The 19,586-nt window shown below is 35.8% G+C and overlaps 3 protein-coding genes across 3 annotated transcripts in view; all 3 read left to right on the plus strand.

The window, feature by feature from the left end:
- The window catches only part of aimp1b (aminoacyl tRNA synthetase complex interacting multifunctional protein 1b), a 7,540-nt gene extending 4,497 nt beyond the window's left edge, over nucleotides 1–3,043 (plus strand). Inside the window, exons 4-7 of the mRNA XM_079400233.1 lie at nucleotides 1–14; nucleotides 965–1,182; nucleotides 2,585–2,753; nucleotides 2,837–3,043. The exon at nucleotides 1–14 is cut by the window's left edge and continues 145 nt beyond it. Of these exons, the coding sequence (XP_079256359.1) occupies nucleotides 1–14; nucleotides 965–1,182; nucleotides 2,585–2,753; nucleotides 2,837–3,003 (568 nt within the window). The 3' untranslated portion in view covers nucleotides 3,004–3,043. The remainder of the gene's footprint in view (nucleotides 15–964; nucleotides 1,183–2,584; nucleotides 2,754–2,836) is intronic.
- A 1,151-nt stretch (nucleotides 3,044–4,194) lies between these two features.
- LOC306859261 (phosphatidylcholine:ceramide cholinephosphotransferase 2-like) lies at nucleotides 4,195–12,788 on the plus strand. Its single transcript, XM_079400216.1, has 6 exons — nucleotides 4,195–4,246; nucleotides 7,371–7,925; nucleotides 8,174–8,291; nucleotides 10,424–10,577; nucleotides 10,705–10,877; nucleotides 12,190–12,788. Exons 2-6 carry the CDS (start codon nucleotides 7,387–7,389, stop codon nucleotides 12,373–12,375), a joined length of 1,170 nt encoding a protein of 389 aa, XP_079256342.1. The 5' UTR covers nucleotides 4,195–4,246; nucleotides 7,371–7,386; the 3' UTR covers nucleotides 12,376–12,788.
- Nucleotides 12,789–14,963: 2,175 nt separating this feature from the next.
- On the plus strand, nucleotides 14,964–17,102 carry LOC306859283 (dual specificity phosphatase 29-like). Its single transcript, XM_079400246.1, has 4 exons — nucleotides 14,964–15,487; nucleotides 16,039–16,271; nucleotides 16,419–16,687; nucleotides 16,787–17,102. Exons 2-4 carry the CDS (start codon nucleotides 16,183–16,185, stop codon nucleotides 17,035–17,037), a joined length of 609 nt encoding a protein of 202 aa, XP_079256372.1. The 5' UTR covers nucleotides 14,964–15,487; nucleotides 16,039–16,182; the 3' UTR covers nucleotides 17,038–17,102.
- The last annotated feature ends 2,484 nt before the right edge of the window (nucleotides 17,103–19,586 follow it).

Consider the following 19,586-nt stretch of genomic DNA (forward strand, 5'->3'; position numbering starts at 1 on the left):
GAGAGAGAGGAGAGGTGAGCCGGAGGAGTCCAGCATCAACAAGAAAACAAGACCATTGTTATATCATTTTATTTAAAATCATTACTGCTGAACTTTCAAAGAATCACATTTTAGGCCCAAAGTACTAGGATGTGTTCCTGTAGCTCAAACAGTAGATCATGGCGCTTGCAACACCACAGTCATGGGTTCGATTCCCAGGGAATGCAAGAACTGATCAAATGTATAACTTGAATGCAATGCAAGGCACTTTAGATTAAACTGTCTGCCAAATGCATTAATCTAAATTTAAAAAATCATAGAAAATGAGGGACCCCTAATACTCAGATTAGTGGTAAATAAATACATACACACACACACACATACATATATACTGTATATACACTTTATTTACTTTTATATTGTTTCTACATTTATAATATGTGTCTGTGAAATTGGGAAATAACTGATGGGAAATTCTTAAAAATGTGAATTTGTCTTTGTACATAAAATGTATAAAAATAACATGATCAACAAATATATGACTCAAAATGATTATGAAATACTTTTGCATTAATTTATGAAAGGCGTCATTTTATTTACATATATAAAATAATATGTATTCATTTATGAAAGGTGTATTTGCATAAGTATGTATAAGTCTTAAGTTTTGGTTTAGTATCTTTCTGTATACATTACATTTAATAATGGAAGTGTTATGCAGAAAAGGTTGCTAAAATAAGCTGAAGACTTCAGCCAAAACTTTCTTCATTTAATATGTAAAATGGTGAAATGACATTGTGCCTGAAATAAAGTCTTGTTGATGATAAATTAGCATTCTTAAGGCTTGGGCTCACAGGCTTGTATTTAATAACCCTAAAGTGCCAACTTACAGTATGTTTTACATTATATGGTTATAATATGGATGTAAATGCATGCAAACTTGAGAGATTTGTGTGGGTTCAGGAGAGTCGTGTTTGTGTCTCAGGTTTGGACGCGGCGCATCTGAACGGTTCTGAGTCTGCATGCGCTCTGATGCGAGAGCAGAAGCCCGATGTGACCCGTCTGGACCTGCGGGTCGCACGCGTTCTGGACGTCCGCAAACATCCAGACTCAGCATCACTGTGCGTCCAGGAGGTGGAGCTAGGAGAACCCGCCCCCAGAACCGTGGTCAGCGGACTGACCAATCACGTGCCTCCAGAGCAGGTTGAACACACCCCTCAATCTCATTAACAATCAACTTCAAGATGTTTTTAATCTCTAAAGAACCATCTATCAACTCAAAAAATGAATCAATACATTTATTATATAGTGAATATAAACAGCTGCTTACTATATATTTAAAATATTTAGGACATAAATCCCATGCAGAAAAAAATACAGTTTTTAATATTATTGGATTACTTATTTTTAGTGCGGTCAAACCATCTCATCCAAAATAAAAGTTCTTGTTTGCATAATATGTGTGTGTGCTGTGTGTATTTATTATGTATATATAAAGACACACACATACCGTATATATTTTGAAAATATTTATATGTATTTACATGTCTGTATTTATATTTATATAATTTGTATTGTAAATAAATATATTTAATATATAAACATAACATATTTTTCTGAAATATATACATGTGTGTATTTATATATACATAATAAATATACACCGCACACACACATATATTATGCAAACAAAAACTTTTATTTTGGATGCGATTAATTACATCACATATCACAATATATATATTTTTTCTGGACAAAATAAATTGAAAGCATGTTAATGTTGTAAACAGTGTGGTTGAAATAATTATATTCTCCAAATGAAGAGTTCATTTAAAAATAAGATTTTTTTTAAATGTTCAAAAATCATGTTTTTTTATCCTGCTTTCTAATTAATATCACTAAAACTGCAGTTGGATTGATTTGATTAAATAATAATAACTAAAACATTACAGCTAACACAATAAAAACATAAAAAATATCAAGAAAATAAATGACCACAATGTATTAAAATACATTAACATGAAATAATAAACACATTTTTATACATATGTATATTATATATATTTTTGACCAGCTGTGTATTTTATAATGCATGTCAAAACATTGTAAACCTATGTAAAATTATTAATATTTCTAAAAAAAATAAGTCTCTTCTGCTCACTAAGGCTGCATTTATTTGATCAAAAATACAGTAAAACTATAAAATATTATTAGAATGTAAAATATCTGTTTTCTATGTGAATATGTGTTAAACTGTAATTTATTCTGGTGATCAAATCTGTATTTTCAGCATCATTACTCCAGTCTTCAGTGTCACATGATCTTCAGAAATCATAATAATATACTGATTTACTGATCAACAAACATTTCTGATTATTATCAATGTTGAACACAGTTGTGCTGCTCAATATTTTTGTGGAAACTGTGATACATTTTATTTTTCAGGATTCACAGATGAATAGAAAGTTCAAAAGAACAGAATTTATTTGAAACAGAAATCTTTTGTCACATTATAAATGCATTTACTCTTACTTTTGATCAATTGAATGCATCCTTGATGAATAAAAGTGTTATTTTTTGAATATGCATGATTATATGTGTGCAGCTGGTGGGCTGTCTGGTGGTGGTGTTGTGTAATGTGAGGCCAGTGAAGGTCCGAGGCGTTCAGTCGCAGGCCCGCCTGCTCTGCGCTGTCAATCAAGAGAGAATGGAACCCTTAACTCCGCCCACCGCCGCTCAGCCCGGAGACAGAGTCACTTTCCAGAATTACCCCGGTAAGATCCGCTCATCACAACATCTGGCTCGGTTTCACTCATAAACGCTGTCGGTTTGTAACGGATTGTGTTTGCTGTGGCAGGTGAACCTGAGAGAGAGCTGAACCCCAAACAGCGGATCTGGGAGCGTTTACAGCCTGACCTGTGCACAGATGAGAAGGGCGTGGCCACGTATAAGGGTGTGGCCTTTGAGGTCCGTGGGAAGGGCCTCTGCCGGGCCCCGAGCATCAGCAACGGCGAGATCAAATAACACACAAGCCTCATTTATGAGTGACACCAAATAAATGATTAAAAACTACCAAAGGCCTCTGTGCTCTGCATAAACAAGCAAAAAACACCATAGAAGTATGTTTACACAAGACATCATGGACAAAGCGCTTTGCATGACACAGTTCAGATCTCTCAGTATAAGATTAGAAGAATAAAAAGCAGAAATGTTATTAAAAATACCATCATACTGCAGAAACCAAAGCATTTCAAGACTGATGACATAATGGAGCTGAAGCAGGTTTGATTGGGTTGTTGTGCCCTCTACTGACCAACAGCAGATAAAACACTCAAACACCACAGACATTACTCATAACTTATACATAACATGTCTGCATCATCATCATCATCATCATCATCCTTCTCTGATTCAGCAAACTAAAGCGGATTTATGAGTCAACAGATAATTAAACATCGTGGACACATAGTACCAGTGATTAAGATTATAATCATTTTTTTAGAACTCTTACCTCATATAGAATATTCAACAGAATTATAGAATGCTCAGAACACAATATTCTGTTTTTATTTATACATTATATATAATATTAGAATATGTAATTAATATAATAAAACTTACTAATATTTAATACAATATAATATACATATAACAATTAAATACAATTAATATAATATGTAATATATGATTATTATGGAAATTTATTTTCATGAGTACAAAAAACGTCATATATAGAGATTATATCTATCTATCTATATATGAACAGTATATTTAATATTTATGATGTTTAAGAAGTTTGTTTGCATTTTCATGAGTACAAGAATATAATAATATAATATATCATTTATATTATAAATTAAAACAACAGAATATGAATATTTCATATTAATATATACTAATATAACAAATAAATAAAATTAATATATGATGTTTATGGAAATGTATTTGTATTTTCATGAGTTTAGGAAAACCATGATAATGTATGGTAAAAAATAATAAAACATATTGAATATTGTAAAAGTTGATCGCTTTTACACGTTTAGCTGTTTGTGCATTTCTGAAGGATTTCCAGTGTAATTCCTGAGGTCTGTATTGCATAATACGTGTTTGTGGTTGTACTCGTGTGTACCTGCTCTGACTCAACGCTTCCCAGAGTGGGCGTGTCTCTGAGCGCAGATGGGCGTGGTCGCAGGTGTGGGCGGGGATTAAAGCCCCTTTTCCCAGGCGCATCGTTCGAGTCTTCCGACGCATGCACTGTGTTAAACAGGTAAATCTCTTGTTTTACATCTCATTTTTTCGTTATTCATGCTTGTAATTTGACATAACGCTGTTTTATGTACATGGTGCGATCATCTGAACTTTAGCAGGTATGTAAAGCGTTTAATCTCTTTTATCGTATTAACTTGTAGATAAACGTTCGAGTTGTAAAAACCTGAGAATGACTGTAAAAAAGGTCTGATGTGGCTTAGATTCGTTGCTATAAAGTAAGTTACAAAGACTGTTAGAAACCCTACCTAGACAGCAGTTTTGATGTCTCGCTGTGTTTATTTCGGGATCCTGAGATGGGTTTTACCGGCAGGCGCGCGCTGATCGATCATTACTCTATTATGATGTTTTAGGCACAGGTGTGAGGTCGATGACCTCCTCGGAAGCTCAGCAATGCTGTCAGATCAGATCGATCAAACATCAGTGACTCAAACATCCTGTGACTCTCACAGACAGCACTGACATAAAGTAACTAAATCTGTTCTCTGAACGTTCGAAACGCCCAGGTTTTCTTGTTTATAAGATTCCATTTGAATGTGTGTGAGTGTAACATCAAATAGTTACATTTAAAATTGGTTAGACAAAACATTTCAAGAAAAATGTTAGGTGAACGATAGGGTTTTGTGCTAATGTTTTGGGAACATTATTAAAGACGAGAACGTTGAATGAATGTTCTGTTAATGTTACTTTAACAATAACTCTGAAAGCACCTTTGTAACGTTCCCTGTGTTACGATGACTTTTGGACATGCACCATGGTAATAATGTGGCATTCCTTGAAATACCATGGAATATGCATATGGTAATCATTCAGTACTGTGGTGTATTTAACCCTGGACCACAAAACCAGTCATAAGGGTCAGTTTTTAGAAATTGAGATCTATATTACATAATCTGAAAGCTGAATAAATACGCTTTGCATTGATGTATGGTTTGTTAGGATAGGACTGAGATGTAAATCTGGAATCTGAGGGTGCAAAAAAATCTAAATATTGAGAAAATGGCTTTTAAAGTTGTCCAAATGAAGTTCTTAGGAATGCATATTACTAATCAAAAATTAAGTTTTGATATATTTACGGTAGGAAAATACAGTAAATTTACTAAATATCTTGATGGAACATGATCTTAATATCCTAATGATTTTTGTCATAAAAGAGAAATGTATAATTTTGATCCATACAATGTATTGTTGGCTATTGCTACAAATATACCTGTGCTACTCATGACTGCTTTTGTGCTGCAGGGACACATTTAAAAATACTGTGGTTTTACAGTATAACGGCACAAACCGGTCAGACGGCTGTAGGGTCAGCGACGTGAATGAGCGAGGTGAAACAGGTCCGTGTGTGTCGTAGGTTTCAGGGTGTGTCAAACACACACTTTCACACTGAAACACCCGTATTGGTGTGGGGCGTGCACTAAATAAACACACACGCATTCACACTGAACCGCCCAAACGATTGCGCTCTGAAGCTCATAAACACACCCACCTATAGGTGCATGACCATGCATGTGTTTATGCCTTTATCCACATGTGCTAAGACTGCAAGATCCACATCTAGAGCTGGACGTAGAAGAGTTTGCACACAACCATATGCAGTTTCATATGCTTTTACAGGGAAACAATGAAAAAATGCATGAAAAACATATCAGAATGTGTTTGATTCATGCACTGATAATCTTGCTTTTGTTTTTTTATTCACTGTTGCATTTTATAAACGAACCTCAAAAAGGTTAATTTATAGCAGCAAGAAAATGAATTTACCTATGATTTTATTTATTTACTTTATTATTATTATTGTTGTAAGTTTTGTTGTCCTGTACAATTATAATTGATTTATTTTACCTTATTTTTCTCAGAGGCAATGGATTTATCATCTTTAGTGGTTTAACTATATGCCTTGTTTGTTTGTAAATTCTTAACGTATTCAATTAAAAAAACAAATGAACTGGCAACACATCTCATTTTTTCTCCTGAAATTGTTTTCAAGAGTTTGACAACTGTTTTAAATGCTTATAGCATACAGTTAATATTAATATAGGGGAGCGCGGGACACAAAGTAACGCAGGGTTACTTGTAACACACGTTTTTTAAATATTTCCACACATGCTAGCGTAACCAAATTTACAGTATTTACTAGTTACCATATCAACATTATATAGAGAAAAAAAGTGTGCCAAATTTCAAAAGTCTTTTGAAGATATCGCTGAACATTTAGTAAAATTATATTTCTGGCTTAAGTAAATTTTTCATCTCAGTTTTTATTACTATTTTAAAATGAGACAAATCTGCTGTTATTTTAATCTCCAATCTGTTATTTATCAGTTTAGATAGTTGTTTAATGCCTCGATAACTAGCAGAAGACACTAACCAGTTTTAAGTTAAAGTTGCTCAGATGGGGTAAGATGTAACACTGCGTTACCATCTGCCCTGCCGTGCTATTCTATGACATAGAGATGTAGTTCACACTATTTACTTTAATACATTTGAATGAGAAACGACCAGAAACAGGTGAATAAAGACTGACAATCAATGTTTAATGTTCAGAAATGATTATTTCAAGACATGGAAAGCATTTTGGCTCGTTTATATATCGTTGCAATGTGTTCATTGTCAAACTCAAAAATCAGATTACTTTTAATTATTAAAAAACGCCATTATTTTATTTCAAATAAATAATTATTTTATTTTATTGACAAAATATTTTAGTTTATCTTGTATATTTTTTTCATAAGATCAGATAACATTTTAGGGTGTCATATGGTCATGTTACAGCGTGCCCCTCAGCTGTTACAATGTACCCCACCTACGGGGCATGTTGTCACATTTCACCTCCAGTTTTTGAGGGTAAATAAAGAAAACATGAAACAAAAACACATACGGGGCACTTTTTTGCCCCAATAACTTGAATTTTAGGGCATAACTGTTGTCCTGCATTATTGGTCAACAGTCAATTGTATGAAATGTAAGATGATGTACAGGTCAGGGGGCGGGGCCAGTGCGTTAACGGCGTTAAAATATTTTAATCGTGTTATTTTTTAAGTTAATGCATTATATTATATTTCGCACTTAATATCACATTCAGTATTCAATATTGTATTTAATTTGAAGTGTTTTTGTGTTAGTTGTAGTGTATGAGCGATGGCAGCATCTCATCTTCTGGATGAACAAGAACATGATGATGGACCCAACGGCGACTACCATGTGATGGTGATGATAGACGATAGGCCACACCCCCAGACCACACCCAACGGATGGACACGCCCCCAGGACACGCCCACCGGACGGACACGCCCCTCTATGGTCACGTCCAGTGGCGATCAGGTAGACAAGTCAGACGACAGCAAGCAGACGCGTCTGGCGCGGAGTTTCTGTAAAGCCTTGCGGAAAAACCAGGACTATGTTCGCATCACCGTCCCGAGGTCCAGTGGCTCCCGGCTGCCGTCGGAATGGTGGAAGACGGGAATCGCCTTCATCTGGGCCGGATTTAACCTCGTCCTTACTACCGTCATGATCACCGTCGTCCACGAGAGAGTCCCGGATAAATCCATCAGCCCGCCGTTACCGGACAAGTTCTTCGATTATGTGCCGCGCGTGGAGTGGGCGTTCTCTGTCACCGAGGTCAACGGGATCATCCTCGTGGTTCTGTGGTTCATTCAATGGCTCTTCCTCAAACACAGGTGAGATTAATAAATAAAACTTGCATCATGATATGGCTGTGATTTAATTAAATAAATAAAGGGAAATAGACAGTTTACTGTAGTAGATTAGGTTAAGTTAGTAGCATTTCTACTTTCAGTTAGTTATTCCCCAACACTGCTCTCCAATAAACTTACAAAAGCATTTGATATATTCTATACAGCTGCAAATATAAACTCAGTATACTCACTCCATCCCATGATTCCTCCTGCTCTCGTTGTGTTGACAGGGCCATCGTGGGCCGAAGGTTCTTCTTCCTGCAGGGAATGTTGTATTTGTACCGTATGGTGACCATGTACATCACAACTCTCCCTGTTCCCAGCATGCACATGGAGTGTGCCCCGAAGGTCAGTGCTGCTCAAACACAAGCACATATAAATGAGTGAACGATTGTCAGCTCTGTAGTGTCTGCTTGGTCGTTAAGAGGACGTGCAAATAAAACACATGCAATACTGATATAATGCATCTTTATAGAAGTTTAGTGCATTCAAAATAAATGCAGATCAGTGTTAAATATGATTACTTCACTGTATTGCACGTATAACATTATGACAATTTCACCAATATTGGCTGATATTTAGCCATTTTGAGATGATCATTACCGCATGGCTAATGTACAGTTCTGTTCCCAAATATTTTTAAATAAATTACGTAAAATGTTACGTAAAACAACCCATATTCATTGTATTCTACAGTTAATTTGTTTTACATAAGATGTACAGTAAATCAGCCAGCTTTCTGTCTAGTTTCGGTATTAGCTGTTGAAAGATCAGGATGAGTCGACGACTGATTCACTGAGCAATGAATCAAAGATCAGGATATAAGGGCTTCATACACAATAACTGCTAATATAGGGTGTTAAAGGCTCATAAAACACTCTCTGAGATTAACACAGGTGTTTGTTGCACATCATAGAGGAGTTAATTTTGAGCTTTTTTAGTTATTTTCATCTTTAGTTTAAAATCCTCTCCAGTATGTGACACAGATGATTCATTAGTGTAACCGGTCTTTAATGCACTTTGATATAACTCAAATTTGCTTATATAAATACTGCGAAATAAGTCCTAAAGATTGTTTTTTATGCAGAGTACAAAGGCAAATGGCTCTGCATTTATTTGTGCATTAAATTATAGCGATCACATATATGACCCTGGAGCATAAAAGCAGTCATGAGTAACACGTATATTTGTAGAAATAGCCAACAATACATTGTATGGATCAAAATTATACATTTCTCTTTTATGCCAAAAATCATTAGGATATTAAGATCATGCTCCATGAAGATATTTATTAAATTTCCTACTGTAAATATATCTAAACTTCATTTTTGATTATTAATATGCATTGCTAAGAACTTCATTTGAACAACTTTAAAGGAGATTTTCTCAATATTTAGATTTTTTTGCTCCCTCAGATTCCAGATTTTCAAATAGTTGTATCTCAGACAAATATCATCCGATCCTAACAAACCATACATCAATGAAAGATTATGTATTCAGCTTCAGATGATGCATAAATCTCAGTTTAAAAAAATTGACCCTTATGACTGCTTTTGTGGTCCAGGGTTACAAATAAAAGCTTATTTCTGCCACTGAATAAAAAAAAATTGTGCAGTTTTGTCTCACAATTCAGACTTTTTTTTTCGGAGTTTACATCTCGCAATTCTGACCTTTCACAGATTTTAGTTTACATCTTGCAATTCTGACTTTTATCATTTTTTTTGTCATGCATCTTGCATATAGTAACTTGTAATTGCAAGATATAAACTCACAACTTTCCCCTCATATTTGCAAGTTTATATCTCACCATTCTGACTTTCGTTAATTACTGTTTTTCTCACATTTCAGACTTTTTTTCTCAGAACTAAGTTTACATCTTGCAAATAAAAAATTTAAACTGAGATGTAAACCTAGTATCAAACCCTTTTCTCAGAAATGAGAGTTTATAAGTTATAAACTCCCAGTTACAGGTTTAGATCTCGCAATTCTGACTTTTTTTGACGTATCGCGATTCGCAAATAGTAACTTGCAATTGCAAGATATAAACTCGCAGTTCTCAAAAAAAGTCTGAATTGTGCAACACTATCTCACGACCAATTCGTACGTATTTTACGAGGTGGCTAATTCGTACGACCTCACTCGTGCGATCGGTCTAAACTCCAGTGACGGGTAGGTTTAGGGGCGGGGTTAGGTGTAGGTCATTCATACGAATTGTGCAACTTGTAAAATACATATGATTTCGCAAAAATCTTATGAATTTGTATGAGTGAAGTTGTACGAATTCAGGCTGGAATTGTGAGTTTTAAACATAATTCAGAATTGTGAGATTAAAAAAAAAAAGTATTCCATAATTGTATCAAATGTATGAGCCATGATGTATTTGTTAATTTTCTTGCGTGCAATGCTGAATTGCAGCATGCAATCATGGGAAGCTTTGGTGCTCATGATCTCTTTTGTGTTTGGTCTGCTTCTCTCTGTAGCTCTACGGTGATTCTCGTGGCAAGATCTCGCGTGTTTTGCAGCTGGTGTCTGGAGGAGGTTTGTCCATCACTGGCTCTCATCTCATGTGTGGAGACTTCCTATACAGCGGTCACACAGTCATGCTGACCCTCACCTTCCTCTTCATCCAGGAATGTGAGTATGAGGAAACATCATCATCATCATTTCCATCGGGTCTCAGTCCACTTCGCATTCACACTGTTGTTTGTTTTAACTTGTTTAGGATAGGTTGTGTTTTGAAATGAGATGTTTTGTGTCGTAGATTCGCCGCGCTCGTGGCAATGGCGTTGCTATCACGCGATGTGCTGGTTGCTAAGCGCAGTGGGCGTGGTCTGCATCCTGATAGCGCATGAGCATTACAGCGTAGATGTAGTGGTGGCGTATTTCATCACCTCGCGCCTCTTCTACTGGTACCACACCATGGCCAACAACCAGGTAAAAGCCTATAAAACCTGCTCTGTTCAACTTCCAATCCATATCCTTGCAGGAAACATGTGGGAAATGCAAACTTGCTGAGATGCAGCGGCACAATGAGATGATTAATAATAAATATTCACTTGGTATGTTAAAAATCTGGGAACAATCTTTATGGCATGGGTCAAATCGAGCTTCATTGGATTCAATACAGTCTAAAAAGACACTGTGAAAAACAAAATCAGGTCAAATCTATGGAAGCTATGTTTATATCTATGTTTCCACCATGGAATAAAAAACAAAAAAAGGTAATTGCGACTGCGATCTCACAATGCTGGTTCCTTTTTTACTTTTTTTAGAGATTCTGAGAATTGCGAGATATTCATTCATAATTGTGAGAGCTATAAACACTCCCTGCTACAAAGACTCAATAAGATCATGTTTACTTGAGCATTGCACTACAAAATCTTTTTGCACTTTTAGCACTATGTGCTGCTTCCCACAAAATATCTCTTCTGCACAACAGTTTAATGTACAAAATATTTTTTGCACAGTTTCATGTAAAGTATTTATGTAAAGTTCTTGTACAGTCTCAGTTTGTGTATGTGTAGGCAACTAGGTATAGTATTTATAGTATATGTATAATCAGATGGTTAACTGCGGTTTCTCTTATACTTGCACTGTTGTATGTTTACTTGACTTGAACTTGCAATTGCAAGAAAAAGTTATAATTTCAAGATAAAAAGTCAGAATTGCGGGATATTAACTCAGAATTGTGAGAAAAGTCTGAATTGTTACATTTAAATGTGCAATTGCAAGAAAAAAGTCAGAATTTTTATTTGTCACTTTTAATTCCGTGGCAGATTTAAAAAAAAAGCAGACTTGTGAGATGTAAACTTGATATTGTGAGAAAAAAGTTTATATCAAGTAATTGAGAAATTGAGGAAAAAGTCAGAATTCTAAGATTAAAAAACAGTAAATATTTAACATTAATAGTAACATAACGTTAAAATAGTAAAAAAAAAAAAATAAATTAAGGGTCAAAACTATTTATTTTTTTAATCAGAAGTGTGGAATAACACTTATTCTGTGTGCTTTCTTGAAGCTCAAATAGTAAGGGCAGAAACTGCACACCATCAACACAGTGTTCATTTCTGTGAATAAAAGCATCTGCTAAATGCATGCAAACACCCTTAGGGTAGTTGAGAACTGTGCATCTGTCTTTAATTGATTCACAAGCACCAGATTTGCACAGTTTTGTTCTAAATATATTAGAGCGCGGAAACATTGCAAAAGTTGTGGATTGTTAATGGCTGCTCTCCTGATTTTGCAGGCTTTGAGAGGATCTCCTTACAACTACCTCAACCGGACGTGGTGGAACCGCGTGTTTAACTTCCTGGAGAAAAACGTTAAGACGACGGTTCCCTGCACGTTCTCATGGCCGCTGTCGCTTCCATCCGCGTGCTTCAAGAACCCATGCAAGAGCTATTCCATAGTGCAGAGCGCACGAGACGAATGACGCCACAGAACACTGCCAGCAGATCGAGATCCTGTTTACTTGAAGCGCAGCTTTTAATGGAAGAAAATGCTTTTGTGTGGTTCGTCAAGAGTGTATCCGTGAAGACATGTGCTGCCCAGGATTTGTTCCTTTATAGTATTGTTTCCACACTGTGCTTAGACATAATTAAAATGTTTATTCTAATAATGTTTCTCAGTGAGGGATTGTAAAATGTGTACCGTTTATAATTGTATAGTTTTTATTTATTTGTGCATTGCCTTGTAAAGAAAATGTTATGTTTTACAAATATCACAAAAATAAATATTTTCCATTTTAGAAAAGAGTCTTATTTTACAAATTGGATTTAGTGTTTACATTGATGCTTGTGCATTATGGGACATCTAAACTGATATAAAATGTATACAAAAATGACTGAATATGTTGGGTTTTTTTGTGAATGTGAATTTTAAAATAGTCATAAAGGGCCATTCCACCGAATGGTTGCCATCTGCTTCCAAAACGCTTCAAAATTAATTTCATTTATATTTTTTAAAGACTGAATCTTGTAATACACCTATTTAACTATTCAAAATATGTATTGGTCCATCTCATGTAACTTTATTTAATTTCTTTACACAGTTTTTAAGTGGAAGATGGATGCATTTCTCTGTCCTGTTACCAAAACTCTAACGTCTTTTAAAAAGCATGTTTAAAAATGTCAACAAATTCCTTCATTTCCCCATCAGACAGGTGTTTATTTTAGAGAAATTGTTGGTTTCATGGTCAAAAAATATTTTTATCATAAAAAAAAAATTACTATCTACACAAGGTGTATTTTTCTTTTTTAAAGAAAACTATTTAGTGACAGAAATGAAATGGGTAACAGGAAGGAGTATCCATTATATTAGTACAGGTTTGACTACATGTGAGGTATTAATAACCAAAGTGTTGAACATTGACTAGTGAGCTGACCTCGCTGCTGAAAAAGGCCAAATCATGTTTCTGTTTACATCTAGTGGTCCGCAGAGGTTTTTGTTAGAGCTAGAGGATGGGTTATAAGATACAAAAAATAAATATTAAATTAAAATTGATATTAGAAATAATAAATGTAATATATTGTCAGTTTTTCTGTGGATATTGTTTTCTTATAGCGCAGGTCACACTCAAATGCCAGTCTATATATGAGTCTAATACATGATTGCCACAGGACAGACATTTCAAGTACGTTTTCTGTCATACTTGCAGGAAAGTAATATAAAATATCAATGCATGAACAACCATAGGTTTTCTCTGGGCAAAAGCATTGTCTCAGTGTAGATAGAAGGCCAAAACTTTGAGAAAAAGATGCATTTTCAAATTTATCTAGATTAATATGGATGTAGCCTTTACATTAATAAATCTGATGGCACTACTCACTCCTGTTACTTTTACTCAGTTACTATATATTAGTATAGGATATATGAGTAACAGGACTGAAAGTAACAGGATTGAGATTTTAGTACATATAATCACATATAATCTAGCCACATGTTAAAATTAAGAGAATACTCAGAAAATCAGTGAGATTCACCAAAGATTTGTATTTTTAAAATAAACAAGTTACATCTAAGAAATACTTTAGGTAACAGGGCAGTATATTTATAATGACGCTCCCAGCCACCGTTACAATATCATCAAATATACAGAAAAGAAAACAAGGCCACATGCTTCCGATCATTTCATTGCCTTCGGAAGATCCTGATGTTGCAATATTATGCTGAAAATGTGTCTTGTGGATTTTTCCCAGTTTTTTCGCAGGGGGGGGGAATGCGTTAGGGTAACAGGACTGAGTGAAAACCTGGGGACACGACTAAAATGTGTATTTTATCCAAAATATTATACATTTATTTAGAATTAAATGTATTTAAAGCACAGATGGGATATGGAGGTACACAAAAATGCAAAATAAAAATTATTTCTGAAAGATTTTAAACGTTAGATTACATGTTAAAATGTAGCATTAAATGCTATATTTTCAGTGTTTTAGGTAGTTTTTAAATTATACATTTTAAATTTGCAGTTAGATTAATGTGCAGGACACTTTGGAAGTTTGCATAATAAAATGTATTTTATAGATAATTTTTATGCATGTTTGTACCTATAATGTCCTGGGGACAGAAATGGCACCCATTCGGTGGAATGGCCCTGAAACGGTTTCATAAAAACATACTATACTGATTTGTCTATTAATGTTCATCATTGTTTTCATAGAACACAATTATTATATTGCAATTAAATATTTCTTTTGAACACAATGAGCTTTTTATTTAGGACTCTGAAGCGTCTCCATAAAAGGCTGGCCAAGTTTTTCAAGTTTTAAACTAACTTTCATAGCATATACTAAACTTTATTAATGTTACTACTAATTACTAGGTGCAATTACTCGACACAAACGTATGGTTAATTCAGATATTTATCCGCATTTCTTGATTCACTGTGTGATCGGTTCAACCATCGCTTCACGAGCAGAAAATCGCGTAATTTGGAAACGAAGCGACAACTTCTTGAGTCAGATCAGACGTTGATTCACTGAAGAATTCATTCAGAGATTCGTTAAACTGATTCAAACCAGGACGTGAGTGAAAAAGAATCCTAAAGTGAGTCATTTAATCGAACACTCACTGGCGTTGAGTTTTTGTTTTCGAAACTGGAAAACGCCACAGAAGAAGAACGTGCGCGGTTTTTATTATTATACCACAGATCAATTCAGACTAGAAAATGACATTCAAATACGATTGTTTTTAATGTTGTGACGCTGGAGTCCGCATCGCAGCAAACGCGGACAAACCCGCGAAGTATTAACATATTGATCACCACTAACGACTAATTGAAATCGAGTCTGTACGCATAATAAGATTAAAGTAAGTCGTGTTTTTGAAGTATTTCATTTATGAAATAATTAGAGAATCGGTGAAAACGTACTTAGCCGCTGGTTAATGAACATTCCGTCGCTATGGCAACTGTGGAATTTTCGCGTGTTGGTGAAGTAGAATTTCTGCTGTTGAGTGGCAAAGAGCTTAGATCTGAGCGACCCAGCAGGAGCTTCAGTAGAAGAAGACAATGATCAGGGTGGCCTGGATGCTGAGGAGAACAGGTGAAGATCATGAATGCATCTTATTCATGTGATTAGAGAGGTTTCTGATAGTGTATTATGTTGGCTTGACAAAGACTTATAACTGTTTCCTCTGACACTCTAAATTTCCAAGAGTAACATCTCCTTGGGCTTTCAAGCTTCAACCACCAAATTTGGCAGGGACCTTCAGGCTGATCAGAATTGTGTTGCTATATCTTTTCTAACTGATCCAACTTACAGAATTCCTTTAACCAACTTCTAAATGAGACAAAACACTGATCGATTCCATTTAGGGGCTGAACACGTTTAGAGTTTATCCTATCTGTCTATCTATCTATAACCTGCTGGAAACATGTAGCAGAGGATGAGGTTTAATTGGGTTTGAAGTATCTTTCTGATTTTCTCTGAATTCTCTGAGTAAAACCTTGCAAGTTCAAGCTTTTAAAAGTTATTTTAAGCTTTCAGGATTGGTCAAGCTTGTCATCAAACTTTAGTTATCTAGTTTTTTTTTCTTATTTTTTTCCGAAAGCACTGCTGGGTGGATGTTCAAGAAAATGAGTGCTATATTTCAGACAAACGCACTGAATGCTGTTGGGGAACCTAAAGTGGATCTGGTTGATCCAGAGGAATTGTGTGCACAAGCTCCAAGCATTCCTGAGCCAGAAGCTGAAGTCACATCAGAGCTTTCAAGGTTGGAAAACTGCATCCCTCTAAACATGTTCCAGCTGGAGGATCATTTGAGGGAATGTACACTGCCCAAGACTCCTGTCACTGAGGTCTGGCCCGGGGTCGTCATTGGAAATGAGTGAGTCTACCAATATAAATTGTGTATTGAATTAATAACGTATTGCAGGAGTATCAAACACAATGATATTTCTCTTCCAAGTGCTTTCATTTCATTGCAAATCCTCTTTAGTGAAAGACTAACCCAGGCTGTTGTGTTCTTGTGCAGAGAGATGGCAAGGGACCGCGATAAACTGAAGGAGATGGAAATTACACATATCCTAAACGCTGCAGCCCCGAATAAGAACCTGAAGTTCTTGTTGGGAATGGCAAGCGAGAAAGACCTTCTAGGAACGGTCAATACAGGGTCCAGATATTACAGAGGCTTACACATCACTTACTGTGGCTTGCCTTCATCGTACAGACGCTGTTTTGACATTAGCAAGTACTTCTTGCCTGCTGTCAAATTCATTGACAAGGCCTTGAGGAGCCCAACAAGTAAGAGCTGACACACACACACACACAAACACTCCATTTCTCAACTTTTATCAAGTGTCCTACTGTCTATGAATGAGTATTTTTACCTTCTTTCCTCAGGTAAGGTGTTGATTCACTGCACACAGGGCCTCAGCCACTCGGCGACTCTGTTTCTGGCGTATCTGATGATCTGCCATGACATGATGGTGGAAGAGGCCTTTGATCACATCATAAAGGTGAGATGCATCAGGCCCTATTTTGGCCATCTGAGGCAGCTGGCATTCCTCAATGCTGACCTTGTGCAGCAGCGAAAACTAAAGCTGCAGGGCCAAAAAAAAAAACAAATAGGCCAAAAGCTGAAAATGTTTTAGATAAAAACAAAATAGAGCACAGATTTTAAAAAATAAAATAACAGAGCACAAATAAAATTGACCACAAATAAAAAAAAAAAAAAAAAAAAAAAAAAGGTACACAGACTTAAAAAAAATACAAATAAATGGATGCACAGATTAAAAAATGGTGCACAGATAAAAAAAACAAAAACAAATAAATGGATGCACAGATTAAAAAAATGGTGCACAGATAAAAAAAAAAGCACAAATTAAAAACAGATCAAATAGAACTGAATAAATAGTGCACAGATTTAAAAACAAAACAGAGCACAGATAAAACGGTGCACAGATAAATAATAGATCACAGATAAAAAAAAAGTGCAATGATAAAAACCACAGCACAGATAAAATATATGAGCAAAATATGAATAATTATTCAATAATTACAAATATTTTAAATGTATTAAATATATAATATTTTGTAAAGCGTATTTTGTAAAAAGTGTGTTTTATTTTTGACTTCCATCATTCCTAAGAGCAAATACCAAGCTTGTGTTGAAAATAAAAAGTGCTTTGAGGCCGGGCTTGCATTATATTAGATGTTTCCTAAATGTTTTTTCTCAGTACATACAGTGGGGCAAATAAGTATTTGATATACTGCCGATTTTTCAAGTTTTCCCACTTACAAAGAATGGAGAGATCTTTAATTTTCATCGTAGCTATACCTCAACTGTGAGAAACAGAATATTTTAAAAAATCCAGAAAATCACATTGTATGATTTTTAAATAATTAACTTCTATTTTATTGCATGAAATAAGTATTTGATCACCTACCAACCAGCAAGAATTCTGTCTCTCACAGACCTGTTAGTTTGTCTTTAAGAAGCGCTCCTATCCTCCACTCATTACCTGTATTAATTGCACCTGTTTGAACTCGTTACCAGTATAAAAGACACCTGTTCACACACTCAATCAATCAGACTCCAACCTCTCCACTATGGGCAAGACCAAAGAGCTGTCTAAGGACACAATTGTAGACCTGCACAAGGCTGGGATGGGCTACAGGACAATAGGCAAACAGCTTGGTGAGAAGGTGACAACTGTTGATGCAATTATTAGAAAATGGAAGAAATTCAAGATGACTGTCAATCTCCCTCGGACTGGGGCTCTATGCAAGATCTCGCCTCGTGGAGTATCAATGATCCTGAGAAAGGTGAGAGATCAGCCTAGAACTACACGGGAGGACCTGGTCAATGACCTGAAGAGAGCTGGGACCACAGTCTCAACGGTTACCATTAGTAACACACTACACCGTCATGGATTAAAATCCTGCAGCGCGCGCAAGGTCCCCCTGCTCAAGCCAGCACATGTCCAGACCCGTCTGAAGTTTGCCAAAGACCATCTGGATGATCCAGAGGAGGCATGGGAGAAGGTCATGTGGTCAGATGAGACCAAAATAAACCCTTTTGGTATAAACTCCACTCGCCGTGTTTGGAAGAAGGATGAGTACAATCCAAGAACACCATCCCAACCGTGAAGCATGGGGGTGCTTTTCTGCAAAGGGGACAGGATGACTGCACCGTATTGAGGGAAGGATGGATGGGGCCATGTATCGCGAGATTTTGGGCAAGAACCTCCTTCCCTCAGTAAGAGCATTGAAGATGGGTCGTGGATGGGTCTTCCAGCATGACAATGACACCAAACACACAGCAAGGGCAACTAAGGAGTGGCTCCGTAAGAAGCATTTAAAGGTCCTGAGTGGCCTAGCCAGTCTCCAGACCTGAACCCAATAGAAAATCTATGGAGGGAGCTGAAACTCCGTGTTGCCCAGCGACAGCCCCAAAACCTGAAAGATCTGGAGAAGACCTGTATGGAGCAGTGGGCCAGAATCCCTGCTGCAGTGTGTGCAAACCTGCTCAAGAACTACAGGAAACCTCTGACCTCTGTGATCGTAAACAAAGGTTTCTGTACCAAATATTAAGTTCTATTTTTCTTTTGTATCATACTTATTTCATGGAATAAAATGGAAATTAATTATTCAAAACTCATACAATGTGATTTTCTGGATTTTTGATTTTTTATGTTCTGTCTCTCACAGTTGAGGTGTAGCTACAATGAAAATTACAGATCTCTCCATTCTTCGTAAGTGGGAAAACTTGAAAAATCGGCAGTAGCCTATATCAAATACTTATTTGCCCCACTGTATAATCAAAATACAACATTACAACAAACCATTACATATGCATTTCTCCACTGTAAATATGCTGAAAATATATTTATAAGGCTTACATCCGTGACTCTTACTTTATTACTTATAAAGTACATTTGGCGACACTTCATTTCCAGCGATATCGACCTGATTGCAAAGACACTATTAAAACTGAACTGAGCTGGACGATGACATCACTGAATTCAACAATGAAATGCCTTTAACTGAAAACCTTTTTTTAATGTTACATTATTGACACTATTTTCCTTTTTGGATATTGTGCAGTTGCTTTGTCACAATTTGCATTATTAAAAGCGCTATATAAATAAAAGTGACTTGACTTATGGCATGATTTAAATTTCATAAATAGATCATTAAT

Source organism: Barbus barbus, assembly GCF_936440315.1.
Source record: "Barbus barbus genome assembly, chromosome: 40".
Classification (NCBI taxonomy): domain Eukaryota; kingdom Metazoa; phylum Chordata; class Actinopteri; order Cypriniformes; family Cyprinidae; genus Barbus; species Barbus barbus.